Raw genomic sequence first — 27,936 nt, forward strand, 5'->3', positions numbered from 1 at the left:
TTTTTTTTAAAAAAAAATTTATTTATTTTACATGCATTTATAATCTGTCCCTCTTCCTGCCCTCACCACACTCAACCAAAAACCAAACCAAACCCTCATCATAAATGTGCATAATTCAGCAAAACACCTTTCCACGTTGGCCATGCCTAAAACGTGTGTCCCTGAATGTCAAGTTTTCCACCTCTGTCCTAGGAGACAAATGGCATGTTTTATCTCCTCAGTTCATGGTCAGAGTTCCAAAGTCTTTCTCAGTTTGTTTTCCGGACAATGGTGTTGTCATTGCATATTCTTTCCATTCTGTTCATGTCAGGAGGCATTGGTAAAGAAAGGTCCTTTCAGTCTGCTCTGAAACCGTCCAGGCTGCATGGCTTAGGGTGCATAGTATTCCATTACATTCATATATGGCAATAGTCCAGCTGTTCTCCCAAAGGACGTCCAATTAACTTCCAATTTTGGGCTGCTAGGAAAAGAGCTGCTCTATTTTGTACCTATGGGCCCTTTCCTGCTTTTTCTAATCTCTTTGAAATAAAGGTTTCATGGTAGCCTATCTGGGTAACAGGATGTGCACAATTGAATAACGGTGGGGAGCACTATTTCAAATTTCTTTCTAGAACGACTGGACGAAATCAGAATTCCCCCAAGAGTATAATAATGGGCCTGCTTTCCTGTAGCTTCTCCATTTCTTTTTTACCAAAATCTTCATTGGTTTTTCCGTTATTCAGAGTCCACTTCCCTTAATGTTCTTCTCATTTATACTCATATTCGTGCATAGGATTTCTTCATTCTGCTTATTTCTCTCCGAATCAATTCAGTGAAACTTTCCCATGTTTCTTGGAATTCTTCATATTGTTCATTGTCTTCTGCATAACAATATGCCATTCAATTCACCTTTTGGGAGGCATTTCTCAATCAATTGCTATGTATACCCCAAAGGGTGTAGTGCTGAACATTCTGGTCTACATTGGACCTTTGCTTAAGTCTCTTACTTCCTTGGGATAAGTGACCAAAAGTGGTATTGCTGGGTCATAGGGCATGAATAATTTCATCAGTTTTTTGGGGTTTTTTGCGTGGTGCCGGGGGCATAATTCCATATTGAAATCCAAAAGAGGACAACTTCACAGATTCACTAATGGTGTGTCAGGGTGCCCATCACCTCATGGTCCCTCTGAAATGATTTCCCATTGTCATCTTTGCCAGTGTATACAGTGTGAAGTGAAACCTCAGTTATAAATCCTGGAGAGTGCCAGTAGCAACAAACTCTCCCCCTATTATACATGTCTCATTCAAAATGAAGAATCCTTACAAAGTCTGGACGGGCAAGCTTTTTTAAGGAGGTAGTACTTATGTTGGTCCTTGATTTCAACGAGTAAGATGTGGGAGTGGGGGGTGAGGAGGGTATTCTAGTAATGAGGGATAGCCAGCATAAATTCAGAGGTGGGAGAGGGAAGGACAATGCGAAACAGGTCATTTGCTATTCTGACCCTCCAGAAGATTTTCTCAAGGTAATGAGGTATTAAACTGAGAGCAAAGAGTGCATGCAGCTCGATGGTGCAATGGATAGAGTGCTGGAGTGGGAGTGAGAAAGACCTGAGTTCAAATTAAGCCTCAGACACTTAATACGTGTGATTCTGGGTAAATCATCTGACCTCTGTTAGCCTTGGTTTCCCCAAATGTAAAATGGGGGCGATAATAATAGCATAGATGTCCCGGGATTGTTGTGAGGATCATGAGATAATAATTTTAAAGTGCTTAGCGTAGTAACTGGCACATGGCATTTATTAACATTATTATTATATGACCAAGTAAGAAGCTCCTTCTGGAGGTTTTGAAGGGACGTGGAAATTAACTGGATCTATATTGTACCTCCTGCACAGAGATGGCAATGAATTCCTCTACAGAGTCAAGTTCCTGGAGATTTCAGGAACCCAGATTCCAGTTCTAGAAAGAGAAAGAGAGGCTTGCAGGCAAGGAGAGCCTCTGGGGGAGAAGACCACACAGGTCTTCCAAAGACAGAAACATCAAGGAATGTGGCTAGGATGTAGGGGCAGCCAACACTGGCCCAGCCTCATGCTCCTAAGGGTGGTTACTGGGACAGTGAAGGTCCAATGGGAAGGGGGCTGCCTGTTAAGCACCTCCAACGTTGTTTCCTTCCCAGGCTGAGTGGTAACACAGGGTTGGAGTCCTGTAGAGTTCCTTGGAAGTGATGAAAGAACTTATCATAATGTCAGGGGCTGCAGCTTTAGAAACCCAAAATTGGGTTCCCTTTTGGGAAAAACAATATGGTAGTTATTTTATTATGTACTTTTTATTGTCTAAATATATTTTCATTTTGCTAAGTATTTCTCAATTATATTTAAAGAAATTTTTAACATTCATTTCCTAAAGTGTTTTGTTCCCAATTCTCTCCTCCCTGTATCTGTTGCTTTTATTGAGTAAAACAACTGCATACAGTCAAACACTGTGAGGAACAATTCCATTAGACCAAGGTCACATGACTAAGGTTCATCAAATCGAGGAAAAAGGGAAGAAGGGTCCCCAATGGTGGGGCTCAAGAACTGATTCAGATTCAGGAAACCGTCAATAATCCACATCCGTATTTAGCAAGATCACTAGAGAGAGACGGGACTGGGAAATAAAACGTTATTCCCTCTTCTTTTGGGGGCAGTTCTATTGCTATGCCTACTCCACAAAAATTTTTTTGGAAGAGAACAAAACCCTTGTAACATACACACATAGTCAAGTCAAACAAATCCCCATATTGACCACATCTAAAAATGCATCTCACTCTGTATCACCGCTGTACAAGGAGGTGGGTGGCATGTTTCATCATTGGTCCTCTGGGGCTGTGATTGGTCATACGTTGATCAGAGTTCCCAGGTCTTTCAAAGTTGTTTTTTATTGATACTATTCTGCTTCTGCTTGGTTCACTCTGCATCAGTTCATATCTTACCAGGTTTCTCTGAAGCTGTCCCTTTCATCATTTCTTACTTGGAATACAAAGACAAGAATGAAATAATTCCCTCCCACAGGAGCTTCACTGTACTAAAGGCACAGGACATGTACACACAATAGAACACAAGGAAAATTAAGGGAGGAGACAGAACCAACAAATGGAGAGAATCAGAGAAGTCTTCATGGAGGAGATAGCATCTGAGCTGAGTCTTGAAGGAAGACAAGGATTCTGAAAGAAAAGAGGTGAGGAGGTAGAGCATTACAGCCATGAGTGACAGCATGGTCAAATGCACAGAAGCAGGAGATGTTACTTTCAGAAAGTACCGAGTGGTCCAGTCTGGCTGGAGTGTGGTGTGGGGAGGAATATAGTAATGAGGCTGGAGGAGAAGGAAGGAGCTGAAACCTGGAAGTTCTTAAATGCCCAGATAAGGGCTTTATCTTTTATCCTGTAGGTCATGGGGATCCAGGGGAAGTTTGTAGGCAGGGCAACAGCCAGATCTGTGCCTTAAAAAGATGTCTTTGGCATCTGTGTGGAAGACAGACTGGAGAAGGGAAAGACTGGAATCAGAAGTACAGTTCTTTGCCTCTGATGAGGAAGGTCTTGAGTAACATGGTGATGAATCTGAGAGATACTTTGGAGGCAAAATCAACACTATTTGGGAATTGGTTGGATATGAGGTTGAAGGAGATGTAACAATGAAGGATGACTTTGAAGTTACGCTTAGCTTTTTCCACCTTGTTTCATCTTGTCGCTGGTATCCAGATGGCTCTGGGTATCTCCCTAGGGAGAAGGCTCTCAGTTCTAAAACATGAAAGAATGTGACACAAAGTAGAAAGAAAAAAAAGACCTCAGTGGCAGTGAGGGCATCTCAGGGTATGAAAAGATGTTCTATCCATAGAACGGAAGTGTTCCTCCTAAGCCAGACACGTTCAGATCAAGAGAATCTGACCAGTCTGTACTTTTTCTAGCCCTGCCTTTGAGACCAAAGAAGCTCCAGCAGCTGCAGTGTTGATGCCCAGTCTGGGACAACAGCCAGGCCCCATCCCTGCCAGAACTTGAGGATTCTTTGAAGGCTGAGATCCTACACAATTGAGATGTGTTCAGCTTGGCCGGTACATACATTCCATCATACAAACTACTGCTTTATTGTGCTATAGTCCTTATTTCTGGTTTTGACTTTGCCTCTGGGCAAAGGGCAAAAATAAGAGAGACAGGAGGTAGCCTATCACCAGCAGCTACTGTATGATGAATTACAGTGATCATAGGAGGTCAAGAAAAAAGAAGCAAAATTTGGGGCCCTGTAGGCTTGCTCAGATAAGGCAGAGAGATGGCTCAATGGATAGAGAGCTGGGCTTGGAGTTGGGAAGGCCTGAGTTCAAATCCAGCCTCAGACACTATCTGTGTGATCTTGGTAAGTCACTTAACTCTGCCTTAATCCTCTGGAGAAGGAAAGGGCAAACCACTCCAGTATCTTTGTCAAGAAAACCCCACAGACAGTATTAACATGCTCTCGTCCATGGTGTCACAGAGTAGGACATGACTGAACAATGAGAAAGCTCAGACAAGATTGGGCAGAAATGGGCTAGATTGTCTTTGAGTCCCTTTAATCAATCAACTAGCATTCCTTAAGCATCTAATATGTGCCAGGCACTATACTATATTATCAGAATTGGCAGAGTGGGAAAGGGCAGCCAGGAAAGACCTCTTCTAGAATGTGGTTCCTGAAGAAAGTCAGGAATCCTATGTTACAGGGATGGCAGGACATCTGATACAATGGTGTAGAGACAGAAAGTGGAGTGTCTCATGAAAGGAACAGTGCATTGCCAGAAAGACAGTTTATACTTGAGCTCTCTGAGGGCACTGTCAGTGCAATGGCCTTTCTTTGTATACTCAGAAAATAACTCAGTACCTGGCACATGGTAAGCCCTTTAAATGCCTGCAGATTGAACAACTCATCTTGGAGATAACAGTAAACGGATCCAGTGAAATTTGTTGTGTGTGTATGCACACTCACACGTTGGAAGGAATGAGGATATACTAGAGTGGAGACAGGCTCTTAAGGCCAGAAGACCAATTGCAATAGTTTGGGTGATAAGTGGTGAGGGTCAAAGCTAGGGTGGTATCTGTGAGTGGAGAGAATATGTGGGAGATGTTAGGGAAAAACAGGACACTGTGGTGCAGCTGAACAGATCAGTGGGGTGGGAGTGAAAAATTGAGGGTGGCTGTGAGCTGGGGTGACTGAAAGGATAGTGGTACAATCGTCAATAAGAAGGAAGTTCACAAAGGGGATGAGTTGGGGGCATAAGATCACTGGTTGTGTTCTGAACAGGCTGAATTTGAGATGTCTCAAAAGGTGACACAAAACTGAAACTTGGGAAAGATTAGGGCTAGACATATGAACGTGGGAATCACTTACCTAAAGATGATAATGGAACCCACAGGAGCTGAAGAGATGACCCAGTGAGAGTAGAGGACAGTGCTCAGGAAAAACCTTAGGGTATATACACAGTTAATGGCATGACATGAATCAGTCATAAGAGATGAAGGGAAGTTAGTGAACATTAGAGCAGGGGCACTAAGAAAGCAGAGAAGCATATACAATAGGGGTGAGAATAACTGATTTGTTTAATAGAAGAAAGTCTAGGGGAGTTAATAAGGAAACATCTTTGCTTAGGCGGGAGACAATGCAGAAAGAAGATTGAGAAAACATGAATGGACAGAGAATTTATGACAACTCAGAAAAGAGAGTACTCAGGAGAGCTGAGTGCAGCTGCCACGGGGTCACAAAGGATGAAGAATGAGGAAAAGGCCATTCGATTTGGCAGCTGATGAGATCCTTTGGTAACTCTGGAGACAAAAGTTTTTGGCCGAATCATGAGGTCAGAAACCAGTTTGTAGAGGGTTTAAAAGAGAGAAGTGGAGCCACTGGATGTAGGTTATTTTTTAAAGGAGCTTATCTAAGAAGAGGAAGAGATATAGAAAACAGCTACATTGGTAGGGCCTAGTGAGGGAATCTCTTGGCCTTCTTTGAAGGCAGGAGGGGAGAAAGTGGTAGACAGGGAGAGTGGAAAGAAAAACAGGTGGGATGACATTGGAGAAATTTCTGAAAATATGAAATCAAGGATATATACATATATATATATATATTTCTGGAAAATATGAGATCAAGGATATATATATATATATAAGCTGGCCTTGACAAGGAGGGATCTTCATTACAATTGAAGGAAAAGATGTTGGAGGAGAATGTTGGAGGGATGAGAGAGGAAAAAAGTGTGAGTTCCCATCCTAAATCATTCCAATGAAAAAAACAGCTTGCGATCTGTGACCCTACCTTGGGGGTGAGCTGTCATGAGTGGCCTTAGACTGATGCAAAGGGCAAAAAGTAGAGAAGTTGTTCTCACAACCAGTCAATACAACAAGTTAACTGTCTGTACATCCAAGACAATAGGAAACAGACTGAAAACTATAGTCCCTGCTTTCCAGAAGCTTTCAATCCAAAAGGCATCATGAGATACACCCAGCAATAGCAGGTAGAATTCCAATGCAAAGGAAGCATGCCAAGTGTCATGAGAAAAATGGAGAGTGAGGTGATTTTCAGTTGTGGAGGTGTAGTTGGGGCAGATGTGAGAAAGATTTCGATAGCAACTGTGGAAGGAGTGTGCTTGTGACATGAGAAGTAACTGGCATGAATGCCCAGGAGCCAGGAGAGGGCCAGTTTGCTTGAACTCTGGGTGATGTGGAGGTCCACAAATGGCAACATAATGACTGGGAAAGAGAAATATAACCCCTTTAAGGGCAGCTGTAGAGAGATATTGGCAGAGCAAAAGCATGGAAGTGGCACATCTTCTACTTGTCCTTGAAGCTGTAAGACACAACCACAGGGGCCAGCACTGGAGAGGATGCTCAAGGAGGGAGTAGCTCTAGGATAAATAGCAGCAAGAGGCAAAGAGAAGTTGGTGAACGATAGAGCAGGGGCATGGAGAAAACAGGAGACAGAATCATATCAGTGAGGGGTGAGTCATTCATCTACTTAGAGAAGAAACTTTGGGGGAGTTAACTGAGGAAAGGGATCTCCGCTAGGCAGGTGACAGTGCTGAGAGAGCTTGGGGTCTCCTAGACAGTTTTGACAAATGGCAGAAAAGCAATGGTTTGTATGGTGCCATAGGAAGGCAGCTCAAGAGAAATGCCAGAAGTATTTCCTGCAGCTTAGAAACTGCCAATCCCCGCAGACAGGGTCAGAGGGAGAAACCATTCTCTTTCACCCGACTGGTCTCTCATGTGGTAGTGGACAGAACCTTGAGAAATGCTGGATGTGATTTCATTTTGTGGCAAAATTCTAAAATGAAGTATGAACAGGATGGTTCATCTGCCTAGAAAATTAAGAGGGATCACTGTTGTTTAGTCTCCAATGGGATAATCAAGAACAATGAGTGAACACTGAAAAATGGCCAACACAGGCTTTGTGTAAAACACAATATCCACACACCAGGAGTTGACCCGAAGGAGATATGCAGACACTGGGCAGCTCCCTCCATGGAGAGCTCATGCGAAGGCTGGATGACTGCTCATCCTGTGTTGGGAGTGAGGGCTCTCGTTTCAGGTTTGGGATGAACTAAATAGCCTCTGTTCTCTCAAACAGTGACCAAGAACCTGTACGACTCTACCAAGCACAATTTGGAGCAGATCCTCTTCCTTTCCTTTTTTCACAGTTACTGGAGAGGAGGTTTCAGTTAGCTAGGTTTCAGCAAAGTATTTGACAAAAATCACACTACATTTGTGGGGAAAAGCCAACCATCTGATAAGTCTCTTCTACCATTCTTTTGGAAAATATGGAGATGTCTGCACCAGAACAGTTCCCAATCTTGAATATAAACATCAATGCTATATTTTTTCACATGTGCAGATGCATGAAAACTGGGAAAGCCAAGCTGTTAAGTGTGTTTGATGACAGGATCTAAGATTTTGGTCGGCTAAACCTAGTAATATGAAATGTAATGAGGATAAGTGTAAAGTTTTTATGCTTGTATTCAAGATCACCAAAATGGGAAAAGCATTGCTATAGACCATCTGGAGATTTCAGGGAGCTGTAAACTCAATGCATCAACATGGTGGCTTGGCAGCCCAAACCACCAACATGACTTCCAGCTGCATTACTTGAAGGGATGTTAAAGTGGAAGAGGGATTAGTCTTGCTCTGCTTAGCCTCAGATGGGAGAATCAGGTCCCACTAGGTGAAGGGTACTGAAAAGAGCTGGATTTAGCATTATTGGAAAGAAAAGCCTTCCTAAGTGAGGAAATGCCTTAAAGAATGATGGGTTCTTTCTCACTGAGAGCATCCAAACCAAGACTGATTGGTCCTGTAGTAGAGAATGTATATATTAAATCACAAGAGCTCTGAGGTTGCTTCCAACTGTGAGCTGGACTTTTATGGATGGTTAAAAGCAGCATCTTGGTCAAAACATTCCAGACAGGCTCAAACTTCAGTTCAGCTTATTAGACCACATATCCTTGGATGTGTGTGGGAGGCTTGGGGGAGGGGAGGAGGCACCTCCCTGGACCACCTAGCTGCCTAGAAGGAATTCACCATCAGCCTTGAGGAAAAAGAAAACAAGCTGGCCCTGGGAGCATCCATTCTGAACATGAGGGACAGCTAAACTGCAACGTCCCAAAGTCTTCCAAAGCAGGTCTGGAGTTTGCTTGTACAACACTCATTTTGTACACCAGGATATATTTAGCGTTTTTATGAACTGATGTTCATAAAACAGGAAGCACGTTAATTAGAACCTATAATTTCTGGTAGTAGCTTTTCAGTGGAGAATATACGCCTCAAGACTATCTCCCTCACCAGTGTCGTTACTGATAAAGAAAACTCCATTAGGGAACTGGCTTCCTACCGGAATCACTTTCCTTTGTACCTCTTTGTTACTTATCACTACTTCGCTTGTTACCTCTAGAGCAATGAGACTGCCATTTCCAAAAACTGATTTTACCATCCGCTTTATACAATCTCTGCCCTAGAACCCGGGCACATCACTGATAATCATCTGAGCTGGACTGAATTCACTGGGGGTGGTGTAACCTCCACAGTTGAGCTGCCACCACTCATGAGATGAATGGAGACCCTAGGCCCCTATAAGGGGGGGAGACCCAACTTTAGACAAAGACCAGAGAAGTCACAACCCAACCCCACTCCAATCTCCAGCATTCTCCAGTGAAAGCTAAAAAGAATATTCTTTAATAAACCTCATTAGGATACATATGCTCTATGCCCAGGCTTCCTAAACTTTTCCCACTCATGACCCCTTCAACACTTCTTAAATTGTGGGTCATGACTCCACAGTTTAAGAAGCACTGTTCTATGCATAGTTTCCTTTCTCCTGATCAGCTTGCCATAAAACCAGCCCTAATTTAGAGAGTAACTGCTGCTAAAAGTGAAATGAGGGATGGGTTTTGAACTAACTAACCCTAATCTTAAAGGTTCCTTCTTGCTCAAAACAGCTATGACCTAAGTAGAAGAATGTGATCAAGTTTTTTCAATCAATCTTAGGAAATAACCTAGAATAAACATGGAGGGCTGGGACCTACCCTGATTTTACTGATGCCTAAGCACATGATAATGGATATGAGTGCCAGGTAAAGGGGTTGGCTAGAGAGGTTATAAACCATATATCCAGATACCTAGAGATTCAGAGGAAGAGAACATGTGGTATGAAAAAGTGGAATCAATAAAACAGAGAAAAGAAAGTTTCATTACTGTTGGGAAACCTCCCAGTGTAGAAACTGCCCCCATCAATGCAGACAGACAACTCCTCCGTCACTTGCAGAAGTGCAGAGTCACCAGGGGGACTGACTGATTGTAGATGAATGTTGCTCATGACACAAACTCAGATTATCCAGGCTTCAAGGCCAGTTGGTAAGCTACCATGTGATCACATTCCCTCCATTTCTCTTACTGGCACAGCCACCATGTCGATGGTGATATCAAATAGAAGGGGTGACAATGGATATCCTTGTTTCACCCAATTTCATTGGAAGGGATTCTTGTTTATTCTGTTACATATAAGGGTAGCTCTGGATTTTGGGCAGATACTATTTATCTTTTTAGGATAAGTTAAGAACTCCTGTTTTCTAGTGTTATTCAGTTGTTTTTTGTTTCATTTTGATTTCTTTAAACCAAAATGGGTGTTGTATTTTGTTAAAAACCTTTTCAGCTTCTCCTGATATAATCTTATGATTTTTGGTGCTTTCATTATTAATATGGTGAAGTCCAACTTGGTCAAGTATTGTATAATCTTTGTGATGCTATTTTGGCCTCTCTGCTAATATTTTAGAATACATTTTGGTCTTTTAAAAAAAATTCTCACTAGTTTATGCTTCAAGACAGTATCTGTGTGTCAGAGAAGATCTTTGGTAGGATCCATTTTCTAACTAAGCCTGCAAAATACTGGAATTTATTGTTCTTTGATAGAATTTAAGAAAGGAAATGGCATTTACATATCTCCTATGTACCAATCACTGTGCTAAGCTCTTTTTTCAAATATCATTTTATTTGCTCTTCCCAACAATAGTGCAAGATAGATGCTATTATCCCCATTTTACAGTTGAAGAAACCAAGGCAAACAGAGGTTGAATGACTTGCCCAGGGTCCCACAGCTAGTGAATGAGGCCAAATATGAATTCAAGTCTTCCTGACTTTAGTTCCAGCACTCTATCACTATGCTTAAGAAATGCTTATAAAAAAACCAGAGTTCAATTTTTTGGTAGCCTAGTGTTTGATAAAAACAAAAACCTAATGAGATAAGAATTATTTGATAAAACTGCTGGAAAAATTGGACAGCCGTATGGAAGACAATAAGATCTGGACCAATCATATTTTACACCAAGATAAGCTTCACATTGATACATGACTTAGATATAAAAGGTCACACCATAAATAAATAAATTTGTTAAAAATTAACCAATTAGATCTATGGAAAGAAGTAAAGTTCATGGCTAAGCATGGGATAGAGAGGATCACAGAAGATAAAATGGATCACAAAAAAATTTTTTGCACAAATTCAACAAAGCTAAAGTGAACAGGAAAACAACTGAGAGAGAAAAACAAGTAGCAAGTTACTGTTAATAAAGATCTCATTTCTAAGCCACATGATGAGCTGATTCAAATTCATAAGAGTAAGAACCATTCCTCACCTGATAAATGACCTAAGGACATTATGAACAGGCAGTTCTCAGGAGAACTATAGCCATATGAAAAAATAATGCAGATCACTGGTGATTAAAGAAATAAAAATTAAAGCAATTCTGAAGTTTTATCTGACACCTATCAGATTGACAACGATGACAAAAAAGGAAAATGACAAATGTTGGAAGGTGCTGCGGGCAAACAGGTATATTGATTCTCTCTTGGCAGAAGAGTGAATGAGTCCAACATTTCTCGAAAGCATTTCAGAATTACACCCTGAAACAGTCATGATATAGTTGACTCAGCTATACCACTGGCCTATGCCCAAGAGACCAAAGAAAAAGGAAAAAATATTTGTAGCAGCTTTCTGTGGTGGCAAAAAACCTCTGGAAACTAAAGGGATGCCCATCAATTGGAGAACAGCTGAACAAACTGTGGCAAATGGATATGGTGGAATTCTATGATGCTGTAAGAAATAAGGAAACAGATGACTTCAGAGACAAAGAAAGGCTTATGGGAACTGATGCAGAGCAGAACGAGCAGTCATAATTTATATTTCAACGCTATCAAAGGATAATTTGGAAGACTTTCATAAACTGATGAAAAATGAAATGAGCAAATTTATACAATAACAACACTGCAAAGACAACTTTGAAAGCAGTAAGAACTAGGAACAATCCAAGGACTACCCATGATTCCAGTGTGTTCATCCTTTGTTGCTGAAGAAGACTATGCCATCACAGAAGTGATGACATGACTTGCACTTGACTTTGTTTTGAGTGAGGGAGGGCTGTGAGGTCACCAGCCTCACTTCTTCTCCAGAGCCATCTGAATCCAGTGACCAGATATTCATCAGGATGACTGGAGATGACCCAGGATGAGGCAACTGGGCTTAGGTGACTTGCCCAAAGTCACACAGCTAGTGAATGTCAAGTGTCTGAGGTGAGATTTGAACTCAGGTCCTCCTGACTCCTGAACTGGTGCTCTATCCACTGCACCACCTAGCTGCCCCCATGATTCCAGTAGACTGATGAAGCATACTGTCCACCTTGTATCAGAGAGGGAATGGATTCAGGGTGCAGAATGAGACATTGATTTTTGAACCCAATCAATGAGGGTTTTGATTTTGCATATCTGTTTCAAGGAATTTTTTTTTTCTTTTCCCCCCCGAAGAAGCAGGAAGATGAGAGGGAAAGAAAACAGATTTCTGTTAATTAAAAAAATAAAACTTTAATTAAAAAAAAGACTTTACCTCAATCAGTAAAGTTATGGAACTTTTTCCACCAGTATAAATTCTCTGAAGTACAGTAGGATATCACCTCAGGAAAAATGCTTTCCTATAGTCTTGGCTTTCCTGTAATTTCGCACCAGGAATAAAAACAACAGTTCACAGTTATATAGAGCTCTAAGGATTGTGAAGTGCTTTAAGTACATTATCTCATTTATCCTCACAACAATCTAGTGAGGTAGGTGAGATCATCTCCATTTTACAAGATTTGGAAACTGGACCTAAAGAGATTTTAATTTGCTCAGAGTCACATGGCTAGAAAGTGTCAAGAGAGAGGATCTGAACTGAAGTCTTCTTGACTTCAAATCCAGTACTCACATCAGGCTGCCTCAAACTATGAGGTTCCTGAAAACAAGTTAATCAAGAACCAGGACAATCAATAATCAAAGGCTTATTCAGCATTAATCCCCCCTAAGTTTTCCTCTCTGGTTAAAGGTTTTTGTTCATTCATTTCACTAGTAGGCTTTCTCTCCATTATGAATTCTTTGATGTTTAATAAATGATGATCTGTGGGTAAAGCTTTTCCCACATTTAAGACATTCAAAAGGTTTCTCTCCAGTATGAATTATTTGATGTTTAATAAGCGATGGCCTATGACTAAAGTTTTTTCCACATACACTACACTCAAAAGGCTTCTCTCCAGTATGAATTCTCTGATGTGAAATAAGTGAGGTCCTGTAGCTGAATCCTTTTCCACAATCATTACACAAAAACGGTTTCTCTCCAGTGTGAGTTTTCTGATGTACTGTAAGGTGTGAGTTTTGGCTAAACGTTTTTCCACATTCTTTACACTGATAAGGTTTCTCTCCAGTGTGAGTTCTCTCATGGGCAGTAAGGTGTTCCTTTCGGCTGAAGGCTTTTCCACAGTCATTGCACTCAAAGGGTTTCTCTCCAGTGTGAATTCTTTTATGTGTATTGAGCTGCCCCCTCCCAATGAAGGCTTTTCCACATTCATTACAATGATAAGGTTTTTCTCCAGTGTGAATTCTCTGATGGAGAGAAAGGTATGATTTCTGCCTAAAACCTTTTCCACATTCATCACAATGATAAAGATTCTCTCTAGTATTTGCAGTTAGGATTCCCAACTGGCTGGCTGTCTTCTTACCTTCATTAGGCTTACGGGGTTTCTCTCCAGTATGAATTCTCTGATGCCTCATAAGATGTGCACTCTGGTTGAAGGCTCTCCCACATTCACTGCATTTATAGGGTTTCTCTCCAGTATGAATTCTCTGATGTGCAGTGAGGCTTGCCTTATGCATAAAAGCTTTACCACATTCATTACATGCATGAGGTTTCACTCCAGTATGAAATCTCTGATGTACTGTAAGGCGTGCATTATTGATGAAGGCTTTCCCACACTGATAACATTCAAAAGGTTTCTCTCCAGTATGAATTCTCATATGTTCGATAAGATTAGCTCTCTGACTGAAAGCTTTGCCACATTCTTTACAGTTATATGGTTTATTTCCAGAATGAACTCTTTGATGATAAGTAAAGGATGCCCTGTGCCTAAAGTCTTTCCCACAATCATTACATTTATAGGGTTTCTCTCCAGTATGAATTCTTTGATGTAAAGTAAGGCAAGAATTGTTGCTGAAAGTTTTCCCACATTCATTACATTCAAAGGGTTTCTCTCCAGTATGAATTCTCCTATGTGCAGTAAGGTTTTCCTTCCGTCTAAATGCTTTCCCACATTCATTACAGTGAAAAGGTTTTTCTCCAGTATGCATTCTCTGATGACAAACAAAGGATGCCCTGTGTCGAAAGGCTTTTCCACATTCTTTACACTGATAAGGTTTCTTTCCTGTATGAATTCTCTGATGATGAATCATGTTTTGCCGCCCACTAAAGGCTTTTCCACATTCATTGCATATATAAGGCTTCTCTCCAGTATGAATTCTCTGATGCAATGTAAGACAGGAATTGTTGCCAAAGGCTTTCCCACATTCATTACACTCAAAGGGCTTCTCTCCAGTATGAATTCTATGATGCCTGATAAGGGTTCCCCTCTGGCTGAAGGTTTTCTTACATTCATTACACTGAAAAGGTTTCTCTCCAGTATGAATTCTCAGATGATCAATAAGGCTTCCCCACTGACTAAAGGCTTTTCCACATTCGTTACATATATAACGTTTCTCTCTATTACGAATTTTCTTACGTTGAGTACGGTATGGTCTTTTGCTGAAGGCTTTCCCATGTTCATTACGTTCATACAGCTTTTCTCCATTATACTGTCTATGAAATTGAAGGAGATCAGAGTGATAACTAAAAGACTTTCCACATTTATTATACTTACAAAGCATTTTCCCAAGGGGGATTCTATTACATTTAAAGAGTTCTGAAAACTGTTTCATGCTCTTTGCAACTGTATGAATTTGGAGACTTTTTTCTGTAGGAGTGCTCTGCTGAGTAACAACAATGGACCCCAGATTCAAACTTCTTCCGAATGCATTACCTTCAGGCGCACTCACCTGGATAAACGGCTTTCCATTAGTGCCTGTTCCTTGTTTGGACTGTCTCTCCTGGCTGCACTTCTGTTTCCCTAACCTGACATCACACTCCCAAGTTTCTCCCACCTTGGAATACCAACTCTTTGCCAGTCTTTCCTTAGAAGGAGCTCCTGTAACAATGTCCTGTTTTGAAGTCAAGTTGTTGATGTCACAGCTAGTTTCCTGACTATGGGAACCTGAAAGAAACCAGAAATTGTCCATCACTCCTGTTCTTTGGGCTGTGCAAAACAAAAGTAAGGTCTCCACAAGATTAAGGAAAAAATAAAGTGATCTGTAAACAACTGCTAAGGGGAGAAATTAAGGATGAAGATGCCCTCCTTTGCCTCCTTTGCCCATGCAAAGACTCTGGGATCTTCTTGTACTTAAAGACACCAAAGCTTTTAGAAACTGAGCTCTCGGAAGGCCTGCTGAAGGCCCAACAGCCAACCACGCATGCACTAACTATACACAATAGAGTTTGACCCAATGGGTTTCCCTTATTTTAGAAACTGATAATGCTGAAAAGTCACAAAACTGTGCATTACAAACTTGTATCTGAATAACTGCTGAATCTCGTTAAGATTTTGCCTCTCATAAAATTAATTAAATCCATCACTTATTATTGAATTAGCTGCGAGTCACTTCTTTTTACACTCTGAAAGCTTAATGCAAAGAGCTACAAAGCAGAGCTCTTGACGAAGAAACACTCTGTCTAATAAACTCCCCAAGCAATTTTATTGTACTTAGCCAATAAAGATTAACTGACATTTTCTAATCCCAAATCAGACTGGGACTCAACTTCAACCACAAGAGTGCTTTAATAAAGAAGCTACAGCTAAGCCACTTCTATTCCGGGGCACTCAAGGCAATTTCAGACATCCTCTGAGAGCCAATGTTGCTAATCTTTGGAAAAATGCCTAAATATTCAGGAAGTCAACAGACTGGTAGTCTTATGCATGACAAAATTCAGAACCAACATGGGAGAGATTGTGAGTACATTAAAAAAGAGTTGATCCCTAAGATCTGTTATCAGTACAAAAAGGACAAATCACATACAACTAACTTCATTGTCTTTCCTGATAAAGATGAGTCAAATGGCTGGGGAAGGGGTGCTACAGATGTTGAGTATTTAGAGTTAAGCAAGGCATTTCACAAGTCTACCACATTATCTCCGGACCAAATGGTGAAGTATGGTCTGGATGATAGGTGAACTTTACCAGGCTGGATAACTTACAGAGCCACTATGAACAGATAAATGTCATTGTGGTGAGCAGTCTTAAGTCTCACACTGCAGAAAGAAAAGGCACTAAGGGAGAATGGAAATAATGCTGGTCATGGACTCAGAGGAGTTTTTCATTTATCTAAAATCAGATACTTTTGGGAAGATGGGAGGAGTGAATAAACCTATTTCCTTAATAAACACCTTAAAAGAGCAAAATTACCTTGATTATATTAAACTAAGAGAATTTTGTACAAACAAAACCAATGCAAACAAGATTAGAAGGAAAGCAGAAAGCTGGGAAACAATTCTTCAACAATTATCTCTTGTAACAGCCTAATTTCTCAAATATGTAAGAGAACTCAGTCAAACTTATAAGAATATAAGTCATTTCCTAATTGATAAATGGTCAAAAGATATGAACAGGTAGTTTTCAGATGAAGATATCAAAGCTATCTTTAGACATATAAAAATTCTCTAAATCATTATCAATTATTTAATCTAACAACGAATCACATAAATGCGAATTAAAACAACTCTGAAGTACCACCTCACAGCTATCAGACTGGTTAATATGACAGAAAAGGAAAATAATACAGTTATCCCTTCCGCATTGTGACTTTCTCCATCACAATTTCAATATATCTCAGGCTGGCATAAGAAATTAAACAGGAATTTTGGGAGAGTTTTGTGGAAGCCACAGACAACATGCAAATGCCAGCAGACAACACAGAAAAAGTTCAGAAACTCAGAAATGCATAAAATATATGTAGAGTATTATATAATATCAACATATTTTATCTTTTAATACCATAATAACTCAGACTTCTTCTCTGGTACAAAAGGAGGGCCAAAAAATTTTACATGGATTTTCCGACTCACGGGGTCCACGCCCCTAATCCCCACAATGTGGAAGGAATAACTGTAAATGGTGGAGGATGTGGGAAAACTGGGACACTAATGCACTGTTGTTAGAGTTCTGAACTGATCTAACCATTCTGGAGAGCAATTTGGAAGTATGCCTAAAGGCCAATTATCCAGCAATACTGCTATGGAGTCTGTATCCCAAAGTGATCATAAAAACGGGAGAAGGACCTCCATGTACAAAAATATCCGGAGCAGCTTTTTTGTGGTGGCAAAGAATTAGAAATTAAGGGGATGCCCATCCGTTGGAGAATGGATGAACAAGATGTGGAATATGAATATGATGGAATACTACTGTGCTACAAGAAATGATGAGCAGGTGGATTTCGGAAAAACCTGGAAAGACTTATATGAACTGAAGCAAAGTGAACTGAGCAGAACCAGGAGAACATTGCGCAATTATCAACTATGCCTGACTTAGATCTTCTCCTCAGTACCATGATCTGAGACAATTCCAAGACTCATGGGGAAAATGCTATCGACATTCAGAGAAAGAACTGATGGAGTCTGAATGCTGATCCAAGCAGACTACCTTCATTTTATTTTCTTCATGGTTTTTTCCTTCTGCAAACTCTCTTTTTTTTGCAAACTTGTTTCTTCTTTTACAATATGAGTAATAAGGAAATAGGTTTTACATGATTGTACACATATAACCTAGACCAAATTGCTTACTCTCTTAGGGAATGGGGAAGGAAAGAAGAAGGGAGAAAATTTGGAACTCAAAATTTTATAAAAAAAGAATGTTAAAAAAAGAGCAATATTACCTTCAAAAATCTGGTTTATTTTTTACAATGAGGAAAGCAAAGTCTGACTCAGTTTTTAAAATGTAAGAATCAAAGAAACTGAGGCAAAAATGCCAGAAGGAAAATATACCAATAGTAACACCAGAAACAAAGTTATAATTTTCCCAAAACACAACAAAACTGCACTGCTGGTGGAATTGTGAGGACTGGTTCAGCCATTATGAAAATCAATTTGGAAGTACATCCCAAAAGTCATTAAATTGGGAAAACCCTTGCATCCACTGATAGCACTACTGTGCCCCAAAGAGATGAAAGAGGAAAAAGACCCAAATGTACAAAATTTACAGCAGTTCTCTTTATGCTGGCAAAGAACTGGAATCTAAGATGATGCCAAGAAACAGGAGCTGAAAAAAGTTATTGAACGTAAATAAATGAAATACTATTATGTATTCCATAAGAAATGGTGAAGGAAAGAGATAGTTTCAGAGAAACCCAAGAAAACTAGCACAAAAGGAAACCAAGGGAAGGGAGCCGAATGAGGAGAACACTTTATCCAGTAACAGCACTGTAAAGACAAACAGCTGTGCAAGGTTTCAGAATTTTGATCACGGCAATGCCAACTGCAATAAGGAAGGATGGAAGAAGCCACATGGCTGCCACTTCCAGGCCAAGAGGCCAGGCTCAAAGAGCAGAAGGAGACACAGACAAGGTAAAAAACCTGTTCTGCTTGATTATTGATTATTGATGACTATCACAAGGGTTTAATTTTTCCCAATTTTTTCATTTACAGATTGCGGAAAGTGGGGGGGGGGGGGGGGGAAATACACTTTCTAACTGAAAAGAATTTTTAAAAACCCACAATAAAATGATAAATAAACCCACTGAAAGAGTATTCTCTTTACACCAGGTCTGTGACGTCATTAGAGGGGGGAACACCTCAGGAGGAAGTCTTCTACTGACGCTCCTCATTGTCTTAGGAAGTGGCCACCTGGGTGTGCACACAGAAATTCAATGAGTCACGAGGACTGCACCACCAGAAGGTAGCAGAGGCAGAATTGGGACCCTGGCCTTCCTGAGTCCAAGGCTTTTAGGGCTAATCATGCTGCCTCTTACAGAAGGAACCATGCGACTACAAAATCTTAGGGCAAGATAAAGATGGAAATGATGACAAAAATCTGAACTATCTTTCTGGATGACAGAAAAATGGCAAAAACGAGAGGAAATAAACCTCAGGAGAAATGGAAACATGAGCTCGAACATGATTCACTAGGGAAACTACTGGAAATCTAAGACAAAATCATGGTTTTCAGGGTAGTAACAACTGGAAAAAATTTAAGAATGTTCAAGAGATTAAAAAACAAAAACTGAGATGCTGAATAGCCCCAGCAAGATAGCTTTACCTAGTATTATTCCACGGCATGAGCTACAGCCACAACACAGTCTGCATTTCTCTTCTCCTTCCCTTCTTCCTTCTCTCTCCCTCCATCCCCCCTTCCCATGGTGTGTGTGTGCTACATCACAGAATTATGCAAAGTGAGGACTTAAACGTACACAAAGAACAGACATCAATACCGAGAATTATAAAGAAACACAAAGGATTAAGTGACGCTGGCAAGGCTAGTTCTCAAATTTGGCCCAAACAAGCAACAATCACCAAAATCTAGTCCTGGGTAAACAACAAGAAAAACAGAACAGGACAATGAAAGAGTGAGAACTGAAGTCCCCAAATTTAATAGGCTGGCTAAATCTAAGCCGACCAAATAACGGGGATGACAATGACAATCAAACCTCATCAAGTGTTCTGCACGTGATATAACACTAGGAGATCCTTGAATTGACAGATGGCCCAGTCAAGAGCCAAAGAAATCCTGAAATGTTCAAATGGCCCAGCTTGATAAAGAAAACGATAAACCCTATCCTTTAGCGGTCCAAATGAAAAAGGCCGCAAGACCTCAGGGGATTTCATGCTTGGTGAGTCCATAACATGCTCAGAATGGGCCAAAAAAGTGACATGACCTCAGGCCCCCCTGGGAGGCCACTGGCAAGGGGTGTCTCACTGTATTCTGGCCTAGCTGGCCATATCCAAACACTACATTGTAGAGAGGACACTGATGTACTGGAAAGCAGTCAGGGGGAGGTGACCAGGGAAGCAAAAGACTCCCTGATTTTACCATACAAAGATCAGGTGTTCTAAAAGGTACCAATTTTGGGGGAGGACGTTCGATCAAAATCCAGATAGCTGAAGGGCTGCGACGTCGAGGAAGGGTCAGACTTGCTCTGGGTAGCCCCAGAACACAGAAGCAGGGAAGATGGATCAAGTCCCAGAGGTAGATTTTGGATCACTCAAGCACTGCTATTAACCAGCAGAATATGGAGCCCTCAGACAGGTGGTTTGCCTTTCACCTGCTGGGGACACTGTCCAGGGGATTATGGCCACAGATGACTTGAACAGGATGATTTTTGAAGAGTATACCAACTACAAGACCTTGCTAGGGAAACACAGATTTCAGTGTGACCAAAAAAAACTTGCATTCAGACCCATCTCACTTGAGAGATCTCATTAATTACAAATCAACGATCTGAAATAGTTTTCATTTTAAAGACAATTGTACGCAATTAAAAGACATACTTATGGCAATTGTAAAAGTGGAAATTCTCCCCTATTACACAAGTAAGCATCAATGGGGAACAAAGATGAACAGCTCTGAACAGACAATCAGGAAAGTTTCCCATCACAAAGGGCAAGACTTTCAAAATAAACAGGAAAGCGCAGCTTGTAAAAAAGTGTTAGAACAGTTTCTGATGAAAATTAGTTGCCCTAAATGAACAAATGGTAAACCTCCTATTAGCCAGCACTTCTAAAAGCAGAATGCTCCCCAAACAGAAGCCTCATGGCACTGTCAGTGCTGCTCCCACTGGGTGACTCCCCTGGGCCCACTTCCTCCTCACTCACCTGGACAAGTGGCCCTGGAGGCTCCTCGCCGAGGCAGCCAGGGGGTTTCTCCCCTCTCGAGGCGGCAGATCACCTCTGGTTTAGAAACTGGAAGTCCTGCTCAGGGCAGAGAAATAGGAAAGTGCTGGGGACTGACAAAACCATCTCAGAACCAATCTTAAAAGCCTCATCTTTGGGGGAAAGGCAGCCCATGAAGCAGGCCCAGAGGGTGGTAGAAAGGTCCTCAGAGGGATTAAGTTCAGGAAGACATCTGCCCCATTCCCCAAAGGAGCCCTGGGGCTTTACTGAAGGCTCTTTGACCTGGGGCTGCTGGGAGTTGAGAACCTGTCAGCTGGGCAGCACACTGAACCTGGCCTGTCCATTTACACCAGCGAGAGCCTTTAAAAGGAAGCAGGGAACAGAACCCTAAAGGGCTCTTCTTCAATATTCCTGACCACAAAAGCCCAAAGTTCAGAGAAGCATTTAAGGTGCTCCCATCCCCCTTAGGTTTTGCCAAGAAGGAATTCAAAGCCACCCCAATGGAGAGTTCATTCCATGGGGGCAGCTGTTCTTACCCAAGAAGACCAGGTTCTCATAGTTCTCCAGCATCACGTCCCGGTACAGGGCCCTCTGAGTGGGGCTCAGGCGTCTCCACTCCTCCCGGGAGAAGTTCACAGCCACATCCTGGAATGTCAGTGTTGCCTGAAACACCCAACACACCCCTGTTCAGCCTGTGATAATACCATACATGGACCATGGAGAAAACGGAGTTAGAGTTCATAAGGGGTTCTGAAGAAGGGGCAGCTAGCTGGCACAGTGGATAGAGTCAGAAAGACTCACCTTCCTGAGTTCAAATCTAGCCTCAGTCACTCAATAGCTGTGTGACCCTGGGCCAGTCCCTTTACCCTGTTTGCCTCCATTTCCTCATCTGCAAAATGAGCTGGAGAAGGAAATGGCGAACTCCTCCAGTATCTCTGCCAAGAAAACCCCAAATGGGGTCACAAAGAGTTGGACGTGACTGAGAAAGGGCTAAACACACATGAGGAGTTCTCACTGCATCGAGAGTCTGGGCTATTTCACACCCAGTACCACTGCCTACCTCTTCAGTCCATGCTTCAGTCTCACATTGACGGCTTTTCTGTCACTCACATTCACCCTACAAATTGTCTCCCAAACGGAGCCCCAAGGAAGGTATAGACTCCAAAGTACAACGGCACACAAAGAGAATCCACACACATCTATTAATATGATCCAGGCATGCAAACTCCAACTATTGATCTCTTATTAGTAATCCAGTTCTCCATTACTGACCCTGCTGCTTTGGGGGAGCCAACGTCAGAGAGTCCAGATCCGGAGAGTAACAATACGACACATCCTCCCCACCCCTAGGCATTCAGGTCTTTTTCTCCCAAACCAGAGCTCATTTCAGGCGGTGGAGACTCAGTTATTACCCCCAGTTATTGTCAGACTTATTTATCCAACAATTACTGTGTGCAGACAGAACACGATGTTGGGTGCGGGGGACACAGAGAACCTCACAGGGTTTACAATCTAGCAAGGCATTGGCTAAGGGTGCCATACAATACTCAATCAACAAGCATTCAGTAAGCCCCTACGATGCACCAGATACAGAGGTAAGTGACTGGGAGGAGGGGGGGCGTACAAAGTTCACAAATCATGGCAAGTCCTCCCAGTGGACCAAGATGCCAACTCAATGACTGGTATGATGAAGATCCCTGATGAATGGGGCCAGTAAGAGCATCTTTGCTGATTTCTGGAAGGTGGTGGAGGGTTCTGACCAAGTTGTCTGAGGCCTGAAGGGAACAGGATTGGATAACTAAAGGCTCTCCCTTCTGGGGTCAGGATCCATGGAGGAATTTTGCTGATGCCTCATTCTGCTTCCGGGTACGAAGCATTGCAGCAGTCATGAAAGACATCCTCTGTCCTCTGAGTAATCACTACATTGCTAGTCTTAGGGGACCAACCAACCAACGTTGCTGGTCTTAGGGGAGCAGCAGAGGCTGGGGAAGGAATTCATTGCGTCCTGGAGTCATGCATCCTTACAAATCACCAATCACCAAAATGGGGAAGCAAATCACAAAAGCCAATCAGAGATGGAAAGAATGTCAGGAAACTTCTTAGAGAATTGTGGAGGTCCAGCTAAAAATTCATTAAAATGATTAATAACTTCAGCTAAGTCACAGGTTAAAAAATGCACAAAAGCATCAGCATTCCCTGTATCCTATTAAAAAAAACCCAGCAGAAGAGATGGAAAAAGAACATTCACCTAAAATAATCACAAAATACAGTAAGTATCTGGGATTCCACCTACTAAGATACAGAGGACTTACATGAAAGATACTCTTTACAGAAAAAAAGGAAGACTTGAATAGTTGGAGAAAAATGAATTCTTTCTGGCTGGATACCAACGTAATCAAAACGATGAAACCATCCATTAAATTACAGATTTACCATCGAACCACTAAGGGCTTACTTGATAGAATTAGAGTATTAACAAAATTCATGTGGAGGAACAAAAGGCAAAAAAAATCTCAAGGCAAACAATGGAAAAAAATATTGAGGGGATTAGTCTGAAAATGCAAAGCTCCCCAGCTCCATTCTCGCCTCTCCATTTCAAGATTACAACTCAGCCTTTCTGAATTGAACATTGATTATTCATTCCCTGTTTGCATGCACAAAGACATGATTCCTGCTTTATCCCCTGAAGCTGGGTAAAATTCTGCCAAGATGCAGCCCGCATGCAGGAAAACAAGCACACAGCCACAGAAGTCTCCAACGTCTCCGAGGCTCAGGCTTGGTCTGCGCACACTACAGAGCACTTTTGTAGGCTGGACACAGTGACTCCTGATGTCTGGATCATTTTGGGATTGAGTGGAAGGTGAGCAGGGGGTGGGGAATCCTCCCTTACCAAAGGCCTTGAGAAGTTGCTTTATACTTCCTGTCTTAGAGAGCTGCCTGGGGCCAGAGGTGCGCATCACACACACAGACACACACACACACAGACACAGACACACACACACACACACACACACACCCCCTCTCTCTCCCTTCCTTACTGGAGGCCAGCTGTCTACCCATCCCAGCACACCAGCTCTCATCTGGATCCTTTCTGGGAAGACGATATGTATTGGAAATTCATTTTTCAGCAAAGTGAGGACTGGCTCAGTCACATCACTACTCTGTATGAGGGGCCTCACTTTAGCATCTTTTAATAAGCCCCACACACCAGAGTCAGAAAAGAAAAATACACAGAAAGCTGACAAACAAGGTCAAAATGCCTGAGGGAGAGATGAAATCCGTGAATGGATGGGACAGGAAGAAGGACCAAGGTGTCAGTCACCAATACATAAGTAATCAAAGGATGGGCAGAGTGATCCCCGCTCGAGTCACCAGTGATCTCTTGGCCCTCCTCCCTGTCTGACCGCTCCTTCTCGGCAGCCTCTATGCATCGTCACCTGCACCCAAGGGCCTCCTGTCCTTGGCCCTCTTCTCTTCTCCTCCTCCAGTCTTTCTCTTGGTGACCTCCCATGCGTTCCATTCCCATCTCTATGCCTGGTGATGCCCTTTGGACACCTCCAAGTGATCACATGATCTTCCCCCAAACCCTCCCTGTCACTGCTGACCTCAGTCCCCCAGGCTCCCCATCCCCCACTCAGTCAACTAAGAAATCCTCCCTCACCCCCTCCATGACATCTCTCATCAGGCCCTCTAAACTCAGTGGTGCTTTCTGCAGTTCTCACCCTACGCTCCTGGTTCTGCTTTCAAAGGCCAACAAGAACATTCTAATGCCTCATCCAGGTAACGGGCCTTCAAATCTCGAAAACAGTCACCCCCTCTACTCTCCTTTGTTCTCGTGCAGTTGTGTCTGACTCTTGGTGATGTCATTTGGGGTTTTCTTGGCAAAGTTACTGAAGTGGCTGCCATTTCCTTCTTCATTTTACAGATGAGGAAACTGAGGCAAGCAGGGTCACGCAGCTAGTAAATATATGAGGCTGGATTTGAACTCAGGAAGAGGTCAGGCCACATCCTGGGCTCCATGCAGTCTGGCGCCCCCGGCTGTCCTACACCCTTTATCTACTCTCATTCGTCTGGCATGGTCTCAAGGCCCTTGATTTGCCCTTCTCTAGCTTCTTGCCTAAAATGTGGTGCCCCAATGCTACAATGATGCTCCAGCCCTGGTCTCAATAGGGCATATCCCTGGTGTAGGACACAATTCCTCTTGTGTTCAGCCCCAGTTCCTCTTATCAGCGGTCTTTTCTGGCACAAGGTAAGTTTTCTGGGGTCCACCAAAGCACCCATATCTTTCTCACTGAACTGCAGTCTAGTCAAGCCACCTTCCCCAGTGACATTCAAGATTTTCCATTTCTCCCTCAGTTTCATGGCATTATCCTTGGCCCAGCCTCTGGGCCTGTCCTGCTCTGCGTAGACCCTTTACACCATCTAAATGGTCAGCAGAGAGCTTGGCTGCCTCAAGGCCTAGGCACTGGGGAATGAGTCTAACCAGGGCCCACTCTTGAAGGCCTCTGAAATCCCTGAGCCCTGAGATGACACAAGGGTTTTGGCCTGGACGACTTATCAACAATTTAGCACCAAGAGAAAAATCCAGAGTGTTCTGGGGAGGAGTGAAACTCAGATCCCTGGATGGAACCAGGGTGGGCAAAGCAGTGAGGTTCAAGTCAACAAATCAATCTATATCTGGAGAAACTGAGTGACATGTTGGGAGGAAGAGAAGAAATCTTGACTCACCTGAGGTACAGCTGAAAGGAGCCCCGACGTCATTGCTGCCTCCTTAGGGGTTCTTGGTGGGGGAGAAGGTGGAGCTGGAGGAGGAAAAAGAAGCCATGAGGGTGATGAAACCTGCCCCACAAGACCCAAACTCACCAGGACAGAAGGTCCCCCCCCACTCCCTGAGGAAGAGCTGAAATCAAAGCCCTGAACAGCCTGGAGTCTTCTCAGAGTCTCAGAGCAGAGGCCCCAAGCCTGGCTCCCAGGGCAGCAGCCCACTCCAGGGGCTGACCTTGAGGATCCCCTGAGCAGGGGTGTGGGGTGTCCAGCCGGCAGGTATGAATGGCCTGCACTGCCTCCCCTCCCACTCTCTGCAGTCCAAGCTCCAACCTCAGCAACATCCCAAAGTGACCTGATCCTCATCTCTCAATGCTCTCCCTCAGACTACGCCCTCTATCCTGGAGGTCTCTCAGGGCTCAGTCCTGACCATCTTCTCCCTCTATAGCACTTCACTGGGTGATCTATCTAGCCTGACCTCTCTGCTGACCTCCAATCTCCCAACTCCAACTGCTCTTCACACATCTTGAACTGGACGTCCAGTAGACATCTGAAACTCAACATATACAAAACAAACGTTATCTTTTCCCCTAAGTCCTCCCCATCCCCCTCCCTTATGGCTGCAGAGGGTACTCCCACCCTCCCAGCCTCTCAGTCTCACAGCCTAGGCCTCCTCCTGGATTCCTCTCTTTCACCACTCCACCACTCCCATATCCAGTATGGCACAACATCTCCAAGTATGCCTCCTCCTCTCCTCTGACACCACATCGACCCTGGTGTATGCCCTCACCACCTCAGGCCTGGTCTATGGCAATAGCTGCAGGGGAGGGGGCGTCTCCCTGCCTCCAGTCTCTCCCCACTCCAATCCATCCTCCATACAGCCATGAACATGACGTCACCCTCTACTCAACAAACTCCAGAGGCCCCCTATTGTCTCCAAGCCCAAATAGAAAATGCTCTTTAGCAATCAAAACCATTTGCAGCCTAGCCCCCTCCTCCTTTTCTGGTCTCCTTCCACTTGACTCTCAAATATGTAATCTTCAGTCCAGTGACATCAGCCTCCTGGGCCTCCTCTAACACAAGACTCTCCATCTCCTGACCCTAGGCACTTTCCCTGGCTGTGCCCATGCCTAGAACACTCTCTCTCATCTTGGCCCCCTGGCTTCATTCACGTTCCAGCTAAAATCCCACCTGGAAAAAGCCACCTTTCCCGCCTTGGTGCCAGCAGCTTCTCTCTGGGGCTACCTCCGATTTCTCCAGCATTTATTTGGTTCAGCCCCGGCTCTTCGCACCACATTTTTGCCTTTCTTTGTAGCCCCTGTGGTTATCATGGTACCCAGCACCTAGTAAGCACTTAATAAGTACTTGTTGACTGACTGACTGAGAATGTTTGACCAACATTACAGCAATAACAGAAGGCCCTGGACCATGGAGAGGGGGCATGGCCTGGTGCCCACTGTGGGGACTCCTCTGGGAGGCCAGCAAGAGGGACTAGCTGTGCTATGACTAACAGCAGACGAATGAATGGGGACAACCGAGGTTCACAGAGCCCAGGGGGGCAGCGGGGGAGGCCCAGAAGTCAGGAGACCCAGCTAGACTCCGGCCAGCCTCTACCTGGCTGTGAGACTTGGCTGCTTTGAGACTCTGTTTCCATATCTGTAAAATGGGAAAGAGAGGAGACCACCTGCCCTACCTGCATGATGAACAAGAAAGCAAGGCCAGAAGCTACTGTCAGAGAATGGTCACCCCCAGTCACCTCTCTCTGAAGAAGCCCAGCATCTCAGCCATAGTGGGAGACCCCAGAGCACAGGGACTGTTCTCACAGATGCCCGCCTGCCCACCCACCCCAGGCCAAGGATACAGGAGAGAAAACGTGATCTGGGAATCAACCCCTGGCTAAGAAGGGGGCGTGAGAGACCCGATCTGGCTTTCTGGATCATGGCCCACAAGAAAGGCATAAAGATGGAGTTCCTGAGTGGGCGCCCACTGGCTTCCTTCCTGGCCTGGAGATGTACAACAAAGGTTGGCTGATAGGACAGTCCCAGAGCAGTCAGCTGGCTCAGTGGATAGAACACATTCAAATCTGGCCTCTGACTCCTGTTGGCTGTGTGCCTCTGGGCAAGTTCTACTGTCTTGTCTTGGTTTCTCCATCTCTAAAACAGGATAATATCAGCACCTATCTTCCAGGGTGGTTGTGAGATAAAATTTGTAAAGCACTTTGCAAACCTTTGAGTGCTACATGAACACTAGCTATGATTACTCTTTAAATCCATGTTCCCTCCTTTCACCCCAAGTCACTGGATCAGTAACTAATCGTGCCCAATAGGAGGACTGCTCTTTACAGCCTCTTTGTACGAGCGTAGACCAACCACTTACCCAAGGGCCTGGCACAAAGCAGGGA

General features: G+C 43.2%; 1 protein-coding gene across 1 annotated transcript; it reads right to left on the minus strand.

The window, feature by feature from the left end:
- On the minus strand, positions 1 to 27,905 carry LOC140508226 (uncharacterized). The gene is made up of 6 exons (XM_072616010.1): positions 26,727 to 27,905; positions 26,014 to 26,085; positions 25,500 to 25,573; positions 21,308 to 21,434; positions 20,754 to 20,849; positions 1 to 15,111 (listed from the first exon to the last, which is right to left on the minus strand). The coding sequence occupies exons 1-6, from the start codon at positions 26,830 to 26,832 to the stop codon at positions 12,881 to 12,883; spliced, it is 2,706 nt and encodes a 901-aa protein (XP_072472111.1). The 5' UTR covers positions 26,833 to 27,905; the 3' UTR covers positions 1 to 12,880.
- Between the last annotated feature and the right edge of the window lie 31 nt (positions 27,906 to 27,936).

Source organism: Notamacropus eugenii, chromosome 5 (assembly GCF_028372415.1).
Source record: "Notamacropus eugenii isolate mMacEug1 chromosome 5, mMacEug1.pri_v2, whole genome shotgun sequence".
Lineage (NCBI taxonomy): Eukaryota > Metazoa > Chordata > Mammalia > Diprotodontia > Macropodidae > Notamacropus > Notamacropus eugenii.

What these genes read in the sequence shown, in the direction of transcription:
- LOC140508226 (XM_072616010.1), bottom strand. Translation starts at nt 26,832, where the DNA reads ATGTGGTGCGAAGAGCCGGGGCTGAACCAAATAAATGCTGGAGAAATC. An exon ending in GGAAAGGTGGCTTTTTCCAG is followed by an intron (nt 26,086 to 26,726) that starts GTGGGATTTTAG and finishes GTTGAGTTTCAG; the next exon opens with ATGTCTACTGGACGTCCAGT. An exon ending in TGAGAACCTGGTCTTCTTGG is followed by an intron (nt 20,850 to 21,307) that starts GTAAGAACAGCT and finishes TGCCCTGAGCAG; the next exon opens with GACTTCCAGTTTCTAAACCA.